Here is a 19,226-nt window from a genome sequence, read left to right as displayed (position 1 = left end):
AGCCCTGGTTGGTCGTACGGGTGGCAGCCACTCCATGTGTACCTTTCACGTCGATGTCTGTCTCTCTCTCTCTCTCTCTCTCTCTCTCTCCCTCCCTCTCCCTCTCCCTCCCTCCCTCCCTCCCTCCCTCCCTCCCTCCCTCCCTCCCTCCCTCTTCCTCTCTCTCCCTTTCACTCTGAGCAAAAAATGGAAAAATGTCGTCGGGTGAGGATAAAAAAATAAGAAATAAAATAAATGAAAATAAAAATAATTTTGGCCCTAGCCGGTTTGGTTCAGCAGTTAGAGCATTGGCCTGCAGACCAATGAGTCGTGGGTTCCAGTCAAGGGCACGTACCTCAGTTGCGGTTTGTCCTGGACCCTGGGGTCAGGTCGTGTGGGAGGCAACCAGTTGATGTGGCTCTGTCACATCGATGTTTTTCTCTGTCTCTCTCTCTCCCTCCCTCCCTCCCACTCTATATGATAAAAAGTAGAAAAATATCCTCAGGTGAGGGATAAAATAAATAAATAAAAATAATTTTGGTAGGCTGGGATGATGAACCAAACCCAGTGAAATTTAATCATAATGGATGAATAGGTAGATGGATAAATAAGTCAGTCATTTCTGGGTTTAAAAAAATCAGTTACAGCCCTGCTGGTGTGGCTGACTGGTTGAGCATTGACCCATGTACCAAGAGGTTGCTGGTTCAGTTCCCGGTCAGGGCACATGCCCAGGTTGTGGGCCAAACCCTCATTGAGGGGCATGCAGGAGGTGGCCAGTCAATGTTCTCTCATCGATGTTTCTCTCTCTCTCTCCCTCTCCCTTCCTCTCTATCTAAAAACAAACAAATAAATAAAACATTAAAAAAAAAAATCAATTGTAGCCCTGGCCAGTTTGGCTCAGCGGTTAGAATGTTGGCCCGAGGAGTCTCGGGTTCCATTACCGTCAAGGGTATGTACCTCAGTTGCAGCCCAGTCCCCAACCCTGGTCCGGGTCATGCGGGAGGCAAACAATAGATGTGTCTCTTTCTCATCGATGTCTCTTTCTCTCTCCCACTCTATCTGAAGATAAATAGAGGAGTATCCTTGGGTGAGGATTAAAAAAAAAAAAAAAATCATGTAACTAATATAGAAAGTGGGAATTGGGGCCTAATATCAACATCTATAAAAGACTTGAAGGCTTTAATTTACTCTAGCTCAGTGGTTCTCAACCTTCCTAATGCCGCGACCCTTTAATACAGTTCCTCATGTTGTGGTGACCCCCAACCATAAAATTATTTTCGTTGCTATTTCATAACTGTAATTTTGCTACTGTTATGAATCGTAATGTAAATATCTGATATGCAGGATGTATTTTCATTGTTACAAATTGAACAGAATTATAGTGATAAATCATAAAAACAATAGGTAGTTATATACTGTGAAATATTTATTTCTAATTACAAATAAGTGAAATTTTGTCTTGAAGCATGGTGTAGCATGGGTAATAGTCTTACTATAACAACAGTAAACTATATTGCTACATTTTGCAGCAGTATGGGTAATAAGCCAACGTCAGTGCGAAGGTTGAGATTGCTTCTTTCTCACCAGATCAGAAATTCTCAGGGCAGTCTTTGCAAGAGCACAACGAAGATCATCTTCCACAACAAGTCTTTAGACTTGATAACCAACAAGCTGGAAAACCCTGTTTCACAAAGATATGTTGGAAATGGAAGAAGAAGGTGCAACACAGTCTCAGACAGAAGAGGATATGACTGCAAACACTTGATCCAGAATTTTGTGACTGGCATTGTAGAGAAATCAGTTCTCACTGCATCACTGTTATTAAGTTCAATGAACTCCTCTTGTTCTGTCTCAGGAACATCTTCAGCTTTGACTGAATGGGCTTCTGGCAAGTGCAAATAGGGTGTCAGGTAGATTTGGAAAGTACGATGAAATTTCGTCTGCAAACATGTGCAAGTGTTCTTTCACAGAAATTATCGTAATCTTTTTGTCTGGTTCAATGTCATGTTCCTCAAAGAAAGCAGATATGGTAGGCAACATGTAAATTCTATTTTCATCCACTTTTTTTTTTGCCAAAGCCGAAATTTCATTTGGAATGATCGGATCTTTACAGACAAATCGAGGCATGTTGCATTTAGTCCTTACAGTGATAAATTTAACTCATTCTAAATGGCAAAGATGTCAAACAAATAAGCAATTTTCTGCAGTTCACATTTATCATTGAAAAGTGCTTCGAACTGCAGTCTTGCTTTCTGATTAAAAAACGTTTTGAGTTCATCACGAAGCTCAAAAACATGTTTTAAAACTTTTCCTGTCAACAACCATCTCACTTCAGTGTGAAATAGCAGAGCATTGTTCAGCGCATCTAATTCATTGCACGGTTGCGAAAACAGTCGACTGTTTAAAGTGCTCGCCTTTAGCCCTGGCTGGTTTTGGCTCAATGGTTAGAGTGTCAGCCTGCAGACCGGGGAGTCCCGGGTTCAGTTCCCGCCAAGGGCATGTATCTCGGTTGTAGTTTGTCCCTGGCCCCTGTTGGGGTCGTGTGGGTGGCAGCCAGTCAGTGTGTCTCTGTGACGTTGATGTTTCTCTCTCTCTTCCTCCCTCTCTCCCTCCTGCTCTGTCTGAAGATAAATGCAAAAATATCCTCGGGCCCTGGCTGGTTTGTTCAGTGGTTAGAGCGTCAGCCTGCAGTCCAGAGAGAGCCGGGTTTGTCCCTGGCCCTGGTTGGGTTGTATGGGTGGTGACCACTTGATGTGTCTCTTTCACATCAATGTTTCTCTCTCTCTCTCTCTCCCCCTTCCCCCTTCCTCCCTCCTTCCCTCCCTCCCTCCCTCCCTCCCTCCCTCCCTCCCAGTCTATCTGAACAAAAAATGTAAAAATGTCCTCGGGTGAGGATAAAAAAAATAAGTGCTCACCTTTACAAAATTGACAGAACTTATGACACTTTTTATTACTTCTTGTAACTCTTGTGGCGGCATCTTCATTGCTAATATTTGCCAATTAATCATACAGTGAGTTCCGTTGACTTTTGGAGACTCATTGAGTACCAAATGTTGAAATCCAGATCGACATCCTAGCATAGCTGGAGCACCATCTGTGCAAATACCACAAACCTTTTCCCAAGAGATCTTATGCTCTTTCAGAAATGAACCAACTGTGTCAAATACATCACGTGCAGTAGTTGTCGTTTCAAGAGGTTTGCAGAAAAGAAACTCATCTTTAAAGTTGCCATCATTAATATACCTCACGTAAACCAGTAACTGTGAACAGTTTGCAACGACTGTAGATTCATCAAGCTGGATGCCAAATATTGGAAATGGAGCAGATTTAATTTCCTGGATTACCTGATCAAGAATATTAGCAGACATATCATCTGTTCTGTGGACAGTGTCATTAGATAAGAAAATTGCACTCAACTTTGTAACAAATTCGTCTCCAATCATAACTAGAACAATGTCTTTGGCCACTGGCAACAGTAAATCCTCAGCAGTGGTGTGAGGTTTCATAGCTCTGGCGATTCTGAGTGCCACCAAATATGAAGCTTCAATGGCTGCTACGTTTTGTTTGTAATACTTGCCACCAGTGTCAAGTCAGCCTTTCTTGAGTCCATCAGCTTTGCGTCTAAAATAGTTGGTATCCTTGCCATCAAAGCTCGGATGCTTGCTATAAAAATGGCGTTGTTGTTTGTTTGGTTTCATAGATTCAGCTGATAGAACTTCACAACAAATAACACATTGCGGTTTCTCAATTCCTGCTATAATTATTGAGGTAAAACCATATTGTAAAAAAATCTTCTCTTTCTTTTCTTTTCTTTTTTTTTTTTTCATCCTCACCCGAGGACATTTTTTCATTTTTTGTTCGGATAGAGTGGGAGGGAGAGAAAGGAAGGAGAGAGAGAAACATTGACGCGAAAGGGACACATCGAGTCGTTGCTACCCACACAACCCAATCAGTGCCAGGGACAAACTGCAACCGAGGTACGTGCCCTTAATGGGAACTGAACCCTGGTCTCTCTGAACTGCAGGCCAATGCTCCAACCGCTGAGCCAAACCGGCCAGGGCTATATTTTCTTTTCTTAACGTTCTCTACATGATCCATTGTCATGGGATGGTTTGCTAATGAATATAATATATAACAATAGCTTTAATACTACAAAAAGATGCATGGCATAATTTAGTCAATACAGTTCATTAAAGTTTCCTATGATTTACCATTCTCTGTGTTGTTGTTTTTTTTACATACATGTTACTATCACAAGGGGGCAGTATTCACATCAACCACAGCTGAATATAAAAAGACTGATCAGCATTCAGATTAAGTTCCTGTGGTACCGATATACTTTTTTGCAGTAGTTGATGATTTTACATTTACCCAGTAATTATAATTCATAGAGTGTCGTTTTACTTCCACTATTGCTGCTTTTAACCCAGTAGCTGCTTTTAACAGAGTAGCTGCTTTCTACACAGTAGCTGCTCTCTACACACATGTGACTGGTCCGCATAAGTACATTATGGTGCCAACCCTATCACATACACCTGTATTTGTATGGGGCGTATGTGATGGGGTTGGCACGATGATGTCATCATGCCGGGTACTCATATGTGAGTGTTTCTGTATGTGGGCGTATCTGTATGTGGGCGGACCTGCCTGGAGACGGATAGAGGAGCGGTGTCTCGGTTCCTAAGACCATTGGAAATATGTGATGGTCTTGGGTGCCCCCTGTAAAAAGATTGTTCAACCCCCAAAGGGGTCGCAACCTACAGGTTGAGAACCGCTGCTCTAGCTGCTTTCTCAATATAAGCAACCAGCTGTTCTCTTCCCATTCATCCTATTTCATCTCATACCCAGCTTAGTCTCTTCATGGGAAAACCTCTGGTGTTTCCTCACCAACTGACGTTTTAAGTGTGTCCCCATCTGTTCTAGTCATCTATTCTGACTCTGTTCAAGTTGTTTACTTGGAGTCCTATACCCCTCACTTTTACTGTTTCAAATGTGACCCATACTTCAGAAACCCAGCTTAAATTCTACCTTCTGCTGGAATTCTATCATAGTGCACATTTTACTCAAATTTATTTAATTCTGGGAATTTCACATATTGAGAAATTAAAATCAAAATAAGGCTTCTGGCTTTTTTTAATTGTATTTTTATTGTTGAAAGTATTACAGATGTACCTCTTTTTTTTTTTTTTATCCTCACCCGAGGACATTTTTCCATTTTTTTGTACAGATAGAGTGGGGAGGAGAGAGAGGAAGAGAAAGAGAGAGAGAAACATCGACGCGAAAGGGACACACCGAGTGGCCGCCACCCGCACGACCAACCAAGGCCGGGGACAAACTGCAACCGAGGTACATGCCCCCAGCGGGAACCGAACCCGGGTCTCTCCGGACCGCAGGCCGATGCTCTAACCGCTGAGCCAAACCGGCCAGGGCAGATGTACCTCTTTTTCCCCCCATTGACCCTCTCTTCCCTGACCCTCCCCCTGCCTTCATTGCTCTATTGTCTATGTCCATTGGTTATGCATATAATATGGTTTATCTCCACCCACCCACCCCCTTGCCCCAGACTCATCAGTCTGTTGAGGCTTCTGGCTTTATGTACAAAATTTGAAATAATGCAAGTCCTTCTCTATTAAAAGTCACATAATTTCTGCCCAGCTGGTGTGGCTCAGTGGATTAAGCGTCATTTCATGGACCTGAGAAGTTCCGGTTCAATTCCTGGTCAGGGCACATGCCTGGGATATGCGGGCTCGATCCCCAGAACGGGGTGTGCAGGAGACAGCCGACCAATGTTTCTATCTCTCTAAAATCAATAAAAACATATTTAATAAAAGTCACATAATTTCCTGTTGCCATAGGACATGAAGTTTTAACAATAAATACCAGATACCTTTTGTCATTTTTTTTGTAAACTATCAGCGCTCTAAAGTGTGGGGTATTAATCAGCCCCATTGCTGGAAAATTTTCTCCAGAAGCAGTCATTTAAAATGGAAATTAGGCCCTGGCTGGTTTGGCTCAGCGGTTAGAGTGTCGGCCCACAGACTGGAGAGTCCTGGGTTAGGTTCCTGTAAGGGCATGTACCTTGGTTGCAGTTTGCCCCCGGCCCCCGTTGGGTCGTGTGGGTGGCAGCCAGTTGATGTCTCTCTCTCACATCGATGTTTCTCTCTCTTCCCCCTCTCCCTCCTGCTCTATCTAAAGATAAATGCAAAAATGTCCTTGGAGCCCTGGCCGGTTTGGCTCAGCGGTTAGAGCGTCGGCCTGCGGTCTGGAGAGACCCGGGTTCGGTTCCCGCTAAGGGCACGTACCTCGGTTGCAGTTTGTCCCCGGCCCTGGTTGGTCATGCGGGTGGCAACCACTCGATGTGTCCCTTCACATCGATGTTTCTCTCTCTCTTCCTCTCTCTCCCTCCCGCTCTGTCTGAACAAAAAATGCAAAAATGTCCTCGGGTGAGGATTAAAAAAAAAAAAAAATGTCCTTGGATGAGAATAAAAAATAAAATAAATAAATAAAATAAAATGGAAATTAGATGTTGTAAACTCTTATGAAAAAAGCCAAAATGATGACCATAATACTACATGCTGCAAAATATTAAAGTTAATGAGTAGGGTAAAAAAAGCAGAATTCAAAAAGCATACTTAAAATAATTTGTGGAATTGTGCATTCTGAAAAAGCATGGAGCTAGGTGACCCTAGTTCAAATCCTGAATTCAACACTTATCTGCTGGGTGCCTTTAGGCAAATAACTTAGTCTCACTCACTGTCTGTGTTGTCTCATTTCTGATGACAAATCACTTAGCTCATAGGGTTGTTTTAAATGTTAGTAGCATGTAAATCTCTTAGGAAAATGCCTAAACCATATTATGTGCTCAAAAATATTAAGTATGGCCCTGGCCAGTTTGGCTCATCGATTAGAGCGTCGGTCCGCGGACCAGAGAGACCAGGGTTCGGTTCCTGCTAAGGGCACGTACCTCGGTTGCAGTTTGTCCCCAGCCCCGGTTGGTGTCGTGTGGTGGCAACCAGTTGGTGTCTCTCTCACATTGATATTTCTTTCTCTCTCTCTCTTCCTCCCCCTCTCCCTTCTGCTCTATCTGAAGATAAATGCAGAAATATCCTCGGGTGAGGATAAGAAAAAATATATTAAGTATGATTATTCCATAGGGAAATTTAGTCTTGAGCCATTTGAGTTTTAAATTGGAATGCATCCCTGATAAAATATGACCATCCTGAAAGAAACTTTTCTCCTTGATAGTTTCAGAGACTAGTCAGGACACTGCCAGCCTCTTTGAAACTATGCATTGAAGAATGTAGATAGAATTGGAATGAGGGCAGATATTTTTTTCCTTCATTGTAAACATAATGCTTGTTCAAAAAAATCTGGGAAGTTCAGAAAAATATAAAGACAACAAAAAATTGTGCATAATCCTACTATCATCCCAGTGCTAATAACCATATTAACATTTTAGTTATGTTCCTTCTGGTCTTTTTTTCCTCCCATGCATTAATTTTTTAATGTACAAATATGTTGTCATTTAATACACATACAAAAATGAAAAGTATTTGGCCTAGAGAAGTAAACTATTGTAGCAGTCCAACTGAGGTATGTTGAGTACCCTGATCTAGGTCATTGGTTATAGAAATAAAGCTTCGGGCCAGGAGGCAAAAAGGTTATTTCTGAGGTTGAACCTACAAACTTTGGTGTGGTGGTTTCAAACATAGTCTTTTAGCTCTGGCTTCTGAAAAGAAGAGCATATTTGCTGGGGGAGGTGTTTGTTTTGGACATGTTGATTCTGAGATTTGACTAGGACATGCAGATGGAAAATGTCTAAGGGGACAGTTGAGTGAGGTATATAGCAAGAACTTGAGAGATAATCTGCTTGGGATATGAATGAGAGTACCCCAGAAAGAATGTTTTAAAATTGTCAGAGATGGTGTCTAATTGGGCTAATTTTTGTATACTATGTATCTGATCTGTCAGTATACTTAGCTTTTAAGGGTAGGAATAGAGTCTCCATCCCCGTATCCAGCACAGTGTTGCCATATAATAGGTGTTTATGGAATAAATGAGTTTACTGAAACAGAAGAGGCTACTGATTTGGTCTCTGTAGAATCCCAATGAACTTTAGGGTCATATTTATTACTTATTTCCTCTTTCTCTTTAAGTTTTGTGGGTGCCTAAAATTTAAAAATTTAAAGAGAAACAAGAGATCCATTTTTCTTTACTGCTTTTGATGGAGTAAGTTTTTATTAAAATATTATTTGGATGGCTATAATTCATTCATCATTAAAAAATGTCATTAAATGTATTGGGTGACATTGGTTAATAAAATTATAGGTTTCAAGTGTACAATTCTCTAATACATTGTCTGTGTATTGCACTGTGTGTTTACCACCCAAGGTCAAGTTTTGCATTTTTAAAAAGATGATAGTAAAGTTTGTTCTGGTGATTATTTAAATGTCCAGAGTATGCCCCATAGTGAGTATGTTAACGAGATGTTATTATTTAATTGGACTAGCACATGAAAAAGTTTTAGGAATATTATAAATATATAAATCAGTATAGAGCCAACTGTTAACATAAATATCCATGGACTAGTGAATCAATTGAAATTATGTTGAAGTTGTGTAACTTGCAGTAGTCTTAATGGAGTGTCTGGGTCAGAAGATAATTAGAATGGTGACAGGAGCTGTCTGAATGCAAAGGTGGACTGTGGAATGACCAGCCTCATCTATATGCACTTTGCCCTTCTCTTTGCATACTCTGGCTAGCAGTTGGTTAATTTGCATGTGTAGTTCTATCATGTTGTGTTGACTTATTCTGAAAGCTCCATGAAGATAGGCCCCCATGTCTTTCCCCAGCACTCAGCACCATACTTAGAATAGGCTACCAATAATTTTTTTGTCAAAAGAATAGAATGGTAAATGTATTTAGCAAGCATTTAGTCATTGCTTTAGTGGTTCTCAACCCTCCTAATGCTGTGACCCTTTAATACAGTTCTTCATGTTGTGGTGACCCCCAACCATAAAATTATTTTTGTTGCTACTTCATAACTAATTTTGCTACTGTTATGAATCGCCATCGAAAATATGTATTTTCTGATGGTCTTAGGCGAACCCTGTGAAAGGGTTGTTCGATCCCCAAAGGGGTCGCCACCCATAGGTTAAGAACTGCTGATTTAGTGAGACTTAAGAATGTCCTGTCCTGGCCGGTTTGGCTCAGTGGTTAGAGCATCGGCCTGCGGTCCAGAGAGACCTGGGTTTGCTTCCTGCTAAGGGCATGTACCTTGGTTGCAGTTTGTCCCTGGCCCTGGTTGGGTCCTGTGGAGGCAACCACTCAATGTGTCCCTTTCACATCGATGTTTCTTTCTCTCTCTCTTCCTCTCCCTCCTTTTTACTCTATCTGAACAAAAAAATGTAAAAATGTCCTCGGGTGAGGATAAAAAAAAACATGTCTTGAAGGGATAGAAAAGTGTTAGGCCTATAAAGATTGATAAACTGTAATATCTAATCAGCTTCAAGGAGCATAAAATCTGGTACTAAATATGAATTTGTAAAACTTTCTGGTTTTTATTTTTTTATTTTTATTTTTTATCCTCACCCGAGGATATTTTTCCATTTTTTGTACAGATAGAGTGGGAGGGAGAGAGAGGAAGGGAGAGAGAGAGAGAAACATCGATGTGAAGGGACACATCGAGTGGCTGCCACCCGCACGACCAACCAGGGCCGGGGACAAACTGCAACCGAAGTACGTGCCCTTAGCGGGAACCGAACCCGGGTCTCTCCGGACCACAGGCCGACGCTCTAACCGCTGAGCCAAACTGGCCAGGGCAGCTTTCTGGTTTTTAAATTAACCAATGCAGACATTAAATAATTTGCTAACCTAAAACAGAATTTCTTCCTAAGATATATTTAAAAATTTTTTCCCTTTATTGATTTTAGAAAGAGAGAAAGTGAGAGGAAGAGAGAGAAACATCGATGAGAGAGAACATCAATTGGCCGCCTCCTGCATGCCTCCCATTGGGGATCAGGCCCACAACCTGGGCATGTGTCCTGATGGGAAATCGAACCGGCAACCTCCTGGTGCATGAGTTGACGCTCAACCACTGAACCAGACCAGCCGGACTAAAATATATTTAAATAAAATTTTTAAGAGAGCTTTTTGTGACATCTTACCTGCGTAACAGATAAACACATATTCTTTGTTCCTTCTCTCTACTCATTTAGCTAGGAAGAGGGTTATTATAGGGGTCAATTTTATGATCTTGTTATTGTTTTTGTTCTTATTTTATTAAAATTTGGGATTTGGCCCTGCCTGGTGTGGCCCAGTTGGTTGGTGTCATCCCTCCACTGAAAGGTTGCCGGTTGGATTCCCAGTCAGGGCCCAAGCCCAGATTTTGGGCTTGATCCCTAATGGGGATGTGTAGGAGGCAGCCAGTAGATGTTTCACTCTCACATTGATGCTTCTCTCCCTCTCCCTTCCTCTCTCTCAAAAAAATCTTTAAAAAAACAACTCTTTTTTAAGATTTATTTTAAAATAATTTTTCTTTATTGATTTTAGAGAGAGAAGAAGTGAGAGGGAGAGAGATAGAGACATCAATGAGAGAAAACATCAAGTGGCTACCTCCTGCGTGCTTCTCACTGGGGATTGGGCCCACAACCTGGGCATGTGCCCTGAGCATGAATTGAACTGGTGACTTCTTGGAGCATGGGTCGATAGTCAACTCTGAGCTACACTAGCCAGTCTCCCTTTTTTAAAAAATTGGGATTTGGTTAAATAGGGGCAAATACAGAAGGAGCCCACTTTTCTAAAGTGACTGGTAAGGCAGCAAGACACTTAATTGAATGGATATACGAACACAGCTTAACTGGCTTGATCATTCTGTTATGCAAAGATCAGATAATCCAGTTTATTAGTTAAGAGAGTTTTTACTGTATAATTTATCCTATGTTTTCTTGTAAGGGTTTTTTTTTTTTTTAAGTAATTAAGACCAGCCATATCTTAATTATCACAACTGATATAAGGACTGTTAGTGTGGAACCCAGGGCTGCAGGAAATCCAGTGGAATCCTGCTATATGTCGTAATTTAGGCAGAAAAAGCAAAGGCTGGATGTTTGGAATCTTTGAAGAAATTCTTCTGAGAGTAGTGAATTCACATAAGGCAGTTAACTCAAGATAAATCTACCTTCTGAAAATAAGACTTGACAAAGAAGTAGCACCAAACTAAGACTTTAGGAACTCTTTAGCCCAGTCAGAATGTATATCCTGGTGGTGGTGGGGCTTTTATCCTGCCTGTCTTAACCTAACTTGATATATCAATTAAGCATAAGCAAAACGTAACCGGTTGTTGGAAGAAATACATTAGTAGAAGAGAATAACTCTGTGGAACCTAGAGTCCCCAAACAAGAATTTAGCAGTGATTTCTAATGAACTCATAGTGTGGATGAGTAATCAAAAAATTTTTTTCTTATTGGTTTTTAGAGAGAGAGGAAGGGAGAGGGAGAGATAGATAGAAACATCATTGAGAGAGCACATCGATTGGCCACCTCTTGCATGCCCCTCACTGGGGATTTGGCCCACAACCTGGGCATGTGCCCTGACCAGGAATCGAACTGTCGACCTCTTGGTGCATGGGTTGATGCTCAATCACTGAGCCATACCAGCCAGCTGGATGAGTAATTTAACAGGCCTGATTGTGGCTCTATTTTCTTTTTTTTTTTTTATCCTCACCCGAGGACATTTTTGCAATTTTTGTACAGATAGAGTGGGAGGGAGAGAGAGAGAGAAAGAAACATCGACGTGAAAGGGACACATCGAGTGGCTGCCACCCACACGACCGACCAGGGCCGGGGACAAACTGCAACCGAAGTACGTTCCCTTAGTGGGAACCGAACCCGGGTCTCTCCAGACCGCAGGCCAACGCTCTAACCGCTGAGCCAAACCGGCCAGGGCGTGGCTCTATTTTCCTTTGTTTTAGATTTTGTACCCACCAGATAACCTCTTAGATAAATTGAGTATCCTTGTTGATATTATGACTATCCCCTCACTGTAAACAAGTAAACATTTGACTCATATGGTTTTTTTTAAATAAACTTATTTAAAAATAAAAATATAACATCAACCTTTATAAATTGCTTAGTATAAGTTAAGCCTAATAAGTTCTGTGTATACAAAAACAAAAAAGGATTTTTTTAAGCTATAGAACTGAGGGCCATATTCAGGAATAAGTAATTTTCTTTTCTTAAAATATGTTTTTGTTGATTTTAGAGAGAGAAGAAGGGAGAGTGAGAGAAATAGAAACGCCCATGATTGGCCGCCTCCTGCACGCCCCTCACTGGAGATTGAGCCTGTAACCCAGGCATGTGCCTTGACCGGGAATCAAACCGGTGACTTCTTGGTGTAAGGGATGATGCTCAATCCACTGAACCACACCAGCAGGGCTGAAATAAGTCATCTTGTAGAGGCAGGGATCAGTCATAATTGTTGTATACCCAGTGCCTGGCACATGGTCAGTGCTCAGTTTAATGTTATAGTAATGAAACTTGTTGAATTTTAGGGATGGTAACTGTAGACCTAGAGAACCACTATAGGTATTTTATGACTCTACTCGTAGATTTATTTTCATGTCAAAAGAGCATTTCTGCCTTTTCTTTAATTCAGCAAAAAACAGTTTATTAAGTGATGAAAATAGAATCCGCTGAACAAGCCAAAGCCTATAAAAGCAATGAAAGGTGTGTGCGTCAAAGACAATCTGTTTGTTTCATTGTGTTTATTTTTTAAATAATTAAAACTTTAATTTTATTTTTTAGACCCTATTGCAATATGCAAGCAACAAGAATGCATCAGAACATATGGTGTATCTTCTGGAGGTATATCGACTTGCCATCCAAAGCTTTGCCAGCGCACGCCCGTATTTAACTACTGAATGTGAAGATGTTCTATTAGTGCTTGGCAGATTAGTTCTGTAAGTTTAAGAACTTAAATCACTCTTAAAATTGAGTACTTTTGATTGTAATGTTGCCTGACTTCTGGTTACTACAGCATCATGTTATTCAAAGCACCATTAGAGTCACACTTTGCATGAAATTTCCTTTGCCCTGACCCTTCACACTTTGATTCCCAGGAGAGAAGTACAAGACAAGCAACATAACCCAGTTGTCTCTAGTCTCTTCCTACTCAGACTTAGAATCCAAGAATGATAGATTTTCTATCTGCCCTTAGGTGTAGATCAGTTTAAATGACAGAGTATCTAGAAACTGTTTTGGTCTTAGAGCAGTGGTTCTCAACGTTCCTAGAGCTGTGACCCTTTAATACAGTTCCTCATGTTGTATGTGGGCATATCTGCATGTGGGTGGACCCGCCTGGAGACCAATAGAGGAGTGGTGCCTCGGTTCCTAAGACCATTGGAAATATGTGTTTTCCGATGGTCTTAGGCGACCTCTGTGAAAGGGTCGTTCGACCCCCAGGTTGAGAACCGCTGTCTTAGAGGAACACTTTCAGGAAAGGGGAAACATGAAATTCTGCAATTTAGTTACATTATTAAAACTAAGAATTTTACTAGTAGAAAATATCAGGGTGTACAGTTAAAATTACCACTCTGAGTCCATGTTAATTTAGCTGCTGTTTTAATATTTGGCTGCCGATAGCAGACAGAATTACACCTCTAATATAATTTTCAGCTGCAAACAAAAAATACAGCAGCTATTTAGTTTTTATCTGGGAAAACACCTTGGTTCAGCTTACGGATTGTTTCTTGGGGTACTTCTGGTCTGGGTGGCCTATTTTATTTTTCTCTGGCCTCATCTATTTTCTTTCCTATTCTCCAAAACCTTTAATACTATACCTTTTATGGGACAGAAACATTCCTGGTTTATAATCCTATTATTTCTTCTACTAAGTCCATTTTCTATATTACCTACTAATCCTTAAAGAGTAAAGTAACATTCTGTAAGATTTTAGAGAAGTATTGGTTTATTATTTTGAGTTGATCTTTTTTTTTTTTGTATGGTTTAATAGATTTTTTTTTATTTTAGAGAGAGAGAAAGGGAGAGATAGAAACATCAGTGTGAGAGAAAGAAATATCAACTGGCTGCCTCCTGCATGCCCCTTACTGGGGATCGAGCCCACAACCCGGGCATGTGCCCTGACTAGGAATCGAACTGGACCTCTCAGTCCATGGGACGATGCTCAATCTACCGAGCCACACTGGCTGGCTTGGTTTTTTAGTTGATCTTTATTCTGATTGTTATGCACTTCCTTTTTAAAATCTCTGGTTTGTTTTTTTTTTTGGTATTGGGTAGGCAAGAAAGAGGAAAACTCTTTTTGCTTGGTTGATTAGAGGTAAAGAAATTTATCTTGCTGATCTTTCTGCTTCCTATGTAAGTGACAGAAACCTATATATATATGACAGTTACATATATTTATCATGTTAACAGCTGAATTTACAGGAGCATGAGCTCCTGTTTTTGCTTTCTGGAATCAGAATGTTTCCTGTATGAGGCACCCCCCCACACACACACTCTCTCATTAAATAAACTGCTTGGTATATGATTTATAAAAGGTTTATATTCTTACTAAATGTATTAAAGCAACAATGTAACTATTAAGTCTCCTGGTTTTTCTTTCTTTTTTTTTTTGGTTAAGTTGAAAAGCCAGCCCTGGCCAGTTTGGCTCAGCGGTTGGAACGACAGCCTGCGGACTAGAGAGTCCTGGGTTTGGTTCCCGCTAGGGACACATACCAAAAAAAAAAAAAAAAAAAAGGAAAGCCAATGTAACAATATTGAAGAAAAATTTGAAGAGTAAAAAAACAAATTTAAAAGTCTAAACAAATGTAAAATATATCTTTATTATCAATGTCTTACTGTGTTTGATTGTGACCGTAGCCACCTTTATATACTGACTTATGTATATTGTAGGAGTTGTTTTGAATTGCTACTTTCAGTGTCTGAAAGTGAACTGCCTCATGAAGTCTGGGTACTCTTTCTTCAGTCTCTACAGGTGAGTTGATTTGGGTTCAAAAAAGGTCTCTATTTAGGTATCCAAGACACCTAATTAAATTCTCCCTGCAAACTAAATTTAGAAACTTAGAACAAAAAACAAGTTCACTATATATTGGTATTAAATTTGTGAAATGAGAGACCTTTCAGATCAAGGGGATATGTTAGAAAATTATATTTTTCATTTGTTTTTGTTAGCCTTTCATAGATTAGCAATCAAAGAAGTTTTCATTATTCAAAAACAGTTTTAGACAGCATAAAGCTATTAAAAATGTAAAATTGTGTATGGTTATAAGGTAGCAGTATTTGGATCATTCATAGTATACTTATCTAGTAATTTCCTCCTATCACTTCAGGGATTATGTCAAAGCATTATAAGTGAAAATAGTTATCATCAATTCTACTCATGCTTTTTTACTTACAGGAGAGCTACATTGGCTGTCATATTGGCTTGATTATCATTTTTCTAAGGGTGAGCAGATCAGAAAGTAGCAAGTTAGGGAGGGGGAGAGGAAGGTAGGAAGAAAAGCAAGTGTACTGCTAGCTATAGGAGGCAAATTTACTTGTTACTGGTAGAGACAGAAAATGTGTTTTTAAAAAATAAACATAGCCCTGGCCAGTTTTGCTCAGTGGTTAGAGCCTTGGCCTGTGGTCCAGAGAGACCCGGGTTCGGTTCCCACTAGGGGCGTGTACCTCAGTTGCAGTTTGTCCCCAGCCCAGGTTGGTCGTGCGGGTGACAGCCACTCGATGTGTCCCGTTCAAGTCGATGTTTCTCTCTCTCTCTCTTCCTCTCTCTCCCTCCCACTCTGCCTGAACAAAAAATGGAAAATGTCCTCGGGTGAGGATAAAAAAAATAAATGTAATGTAAATAATAATAACTTTCATTTATTTATTATCACTAATTATGTGCCAAACACCACTCTGCATGTTTTGTACCTTTTTCTCTTTTTAATCCTCACCCGGGGACATTTTTTGCATTTATCTTTGATAGAGCAGGAGGGAGAAAGGGAGGAAGAGAGAGAGAAACATTAATGTGAGAGAGACATCGATTGGCTGCCACCCACATGACCCCAACCGGGGCTGGGGACAAACTGCAACCAAGGTACATGTCCTTAGCAGGAACTGAACTGGGGACTCTCCGGTCCACATGCCAATGCTGTAACCACTGAGCAAACCAGCCAGGGCCATATTTTGTATCTTTTAATCAAATTACAAACCTTATAATCATTTGACACTTCTTTTACAAATGGGGAGACAGGCATAGAGAGGTTAATTAATTAGCTTGCCCAAAGTTACACACAGATTTATATCCAGAGCTTTGTTAACTGCTTCCTTGAAGACCCAAACTGCATAGTAGTTGGACCTATTTTATGAAAGCACAACAGAAGATTTGCATATTAACATGCACGCCTCATTGTCTGGAAATTTCTTTTTTGGGATATATAACCCCAAATGAAATAATGTTAATGTTTTTCTCTTAGGGGAGAAGAGGTTTCTTTGTCATGTTTTTGGCCTATTTTAATCCCTGTAATGTACTAGTTCCTCACATAATTATATAGCTGCTAAAATCATCTTTTGTACATAGTGCATTGATTTTGTTACTCTTTGTTTTGAGGCCTGCTAGTAGTTTTCTGGTGTAGGACATTCTAGAAAGGCAAATCTACTTATTCTTATTAGGGCTGTCACTATTATTTCTATTAGTATTTTTTTGTAGAGAGAATACTCTCACATTTCTTTATTATTTTCTTAGATAGTATGCTTGAATAAAATATTTCCCTTTTTCCCATCTGTGTAAGTTTTTGTTTGTTTGTTTGTTTATTTTGTTTAATCCTCACCCCAGAATATATTTGCATTATTTAGATAGAGTGGGAGGGAAGGAGGAAGAGAGACAGAAACATCGATGTGAGAGAGACACATAGACTGGTTGCCTCTTGCACTACCAAACTGGGGTCAGTAATCAAACCTGCAACCTAGGTACATGCCCTTGACCAGAATTGAACCAAAGACCCTTTGGTCTGCAGGCCAATGCTCTAACTGCTGAGCCAAACCAGCCAGGCCTATGTAAGTTTTTTATGAGACATTAAGGATATAATTTTTAATGTTTTAAATAAAATAAATGCAGTAGAGGTACAGATAAATGTAAGGCGTGGTTCCTTATGAAATCTAAAAGGTAAAACCCTGTAGTTTCCTTTATATAAGTGATAAATGGAAAAAAGCCACAGATGGTTTTGAGGATACTTTTATTAAGAGAATAGTTTTAGCCCTGGCCGGTTTTGCTCAGCGGTTAGAGCGTCGGCCTACAGTCTGGAGAGACCCGGGTTCGGTTCCCGCTAAGGGCACGTACTTCGGTTGCAGTTTGTCCCCGACCCTGGTTGGTCGTGCGGTGGCAGCCACTCGATGTGTCCCTTTCACATCGATGTTTCTCTCTCTCTATCTCTTCCTCTCTCTCCCTCCCACTCTATCTGTACAAAAAATGGAAAAATGTCCTCGGGTGAGGATAAAAAAAAAAAAAAAAGAGAATAGTTTTATCAGAACAAGCAGGCCACAAATAGAACACTCAGTCACAATTTAAAGCTGTGTAACCCTTCCGGACTTCCCCTTTTGGATATAAGAATACACTGTGAAATAGACTTTTTTAATAACCAAAAATGAGATCCTGTGTTTTGTAGCGTTTTTGAAACTTAATACTTTTATTGTTAAAGAAGTATCAAAAGAATTAAACTGAATTCTGACACTGTCTACCCAGAGAAGCGAGCATCAGATTCCATAGGTTAGGGTTCAGTTCTACAAGACTGACCTCCTCCTGCCCCCCATACACACCCTTCAGACACCAGCCACAAATCCAGGTTGTTACCTGGACTTCTGACTGACTGACTACAGATGGACAGTTCTGTGCAAATCCAAGTTGTTACCTTTACTTCTGACTGACTGCCATAAATCAGAGGTTCCCATGACCCCCTTGGGATCGATTAAATTGCTAGAGTAGATCACAGAACTCAGAGAAACATTTTATTTTCTTATTATTAAAAAAAAATTTTTTTTCTTTATAGATTTTAGAGAAAGAGGAAGGAAAAAGGAGAGAGATAGAAACATGAATGAGAGAGAACATTGATTGGCCACCTCCAGCATGCCCCCGCACTGGGGACTTGGCCCACAACCTGGGCATGTGCCCTGACTGGGAATCGAACTGGTGACCTCTTGGTGCATGGGTCAATGCTGGACCATTGAGCCACACTGGCTGGGCTATTTAATATTTTTTTAAAGTAACTTTGCTATACTAAATACATATCCATTGGTAACAAAGGATTACACACCTCATTCTTACACCCGTCATTCTTACTTAAAATAAACTGTATTTTGAACAGATGAAAAAAGGAGTAAACTTTTTGTTTATAACCCACATTGTAACTTTTATTTTAGTTGCTGTGTATCATGGTTGGTGGTAGTATTTTCTGCTGAAATATAATGATATAGGTATGTTTAGATATTACAGATATGGTAACCAGGCATGGCAAATTCTGAAAGTTTTACGTACAATCTTCACCTTCACTGAAAAATAAATGACTCTGTCTTAAATTAAGAAGAAAAGCCTGAGGACAGGTCGAGCAGCATTTGTAAAATATTGCTGTTAGTAAACTATTAACTGGGAATATTAATTTCTGTGTCAGTTTTATGTCTTAAACCCTTTCTCAGTAGAAGACAGCTCATCATATTTGAGTGTGTATGTGTTAAAAACCTATAATTTTGATGTGAAAATTAGGTAGGAAAAATGAACTTTATTTTTTATATTTCAATTAAATGAATATAAGATATGATTATATTCTTATGTCTGTGAACTTTTTAAACTTACATTTTTCCAAAGGAATAATATATTGTTGTAAGTGGAAGCTTATGTTCCTTGAAGAATTTGAGAAGTCTAAAATAAGGGAAAACAAATTAAACTTTTAGAATATGGGAACAAACCATTAATCCTCACTAGTAATAGGGGATAGTGAGACATATACTTAATCATTTGTGCCAAGTTAAATTTCTAACCCTTTCCCCCCTACCTTTTGTGTATGCAAGTATTTATTTTATTCCATCACCATTTATATGTAACTATATTAAAGAACAAACTATTGGCAATTATATTTTGTTTTCTGAGGAGATAGAATGATAGTTAATAACCTAGACTTTCCATGACATTATATAAAGCCAGCTCTCATTTAAAAAGCCATTTCATAAAATAATTAAAAGAATTAAAAAAGTATGTAACAATTG

General features: G+C 39.8%; 1 protein-coding gene across 2 annotated transcripts in view; it reads left to right on the top strand.

Annotated features, from left to right (window-relative positions):
- RLF (RLF zinc finger) overlaps positions 1–19,226 on the top strand; it is a 90,168-nt gene that overhangs the window by 15,169 nt on the left and 55,773 nt on the right. Inside the window, exons 2-3 of one of the 2 annotated variants that reach the window (XM_036255547.1) lie at positions 12,780–12,934; positions 14,886–14,967. In XM_036255547.1, the coding sequence (XP_036111440.1) occupies positions 12,780–12,934; positions 14,886–14,967 (237 nt within the window). Of the gene's footprint in view, positions 1–12,779; positions 12,935–14,885; positions 14,968–19,226 lie in introns of those variants that run through there. The other variant, XM_036255550.1, reaches the window with a different exon arrangement.

The sequence above is a fragment of the Molossus molossus genome, unplaced genomic scaffold, assembly GCF_014108415.1.
Source record: "Molossus molossus isolate mMolMol1 unplaced genomic scaffold, mMolMol1.p scaffold_m16_p_12, whole genome shotgun sequence".
Taxonomy (NCBI): domain Eukaryota; kingdom Metazoa; phylum Chordata; class Mammalia; order Chiroptera; family Molossidae; genus Molossus; species Molossus molossus.
Note: the sequence above shows the minus strand (reverse complement) of the source record. Positions and strands in the feature narration are given on the sequence as shown.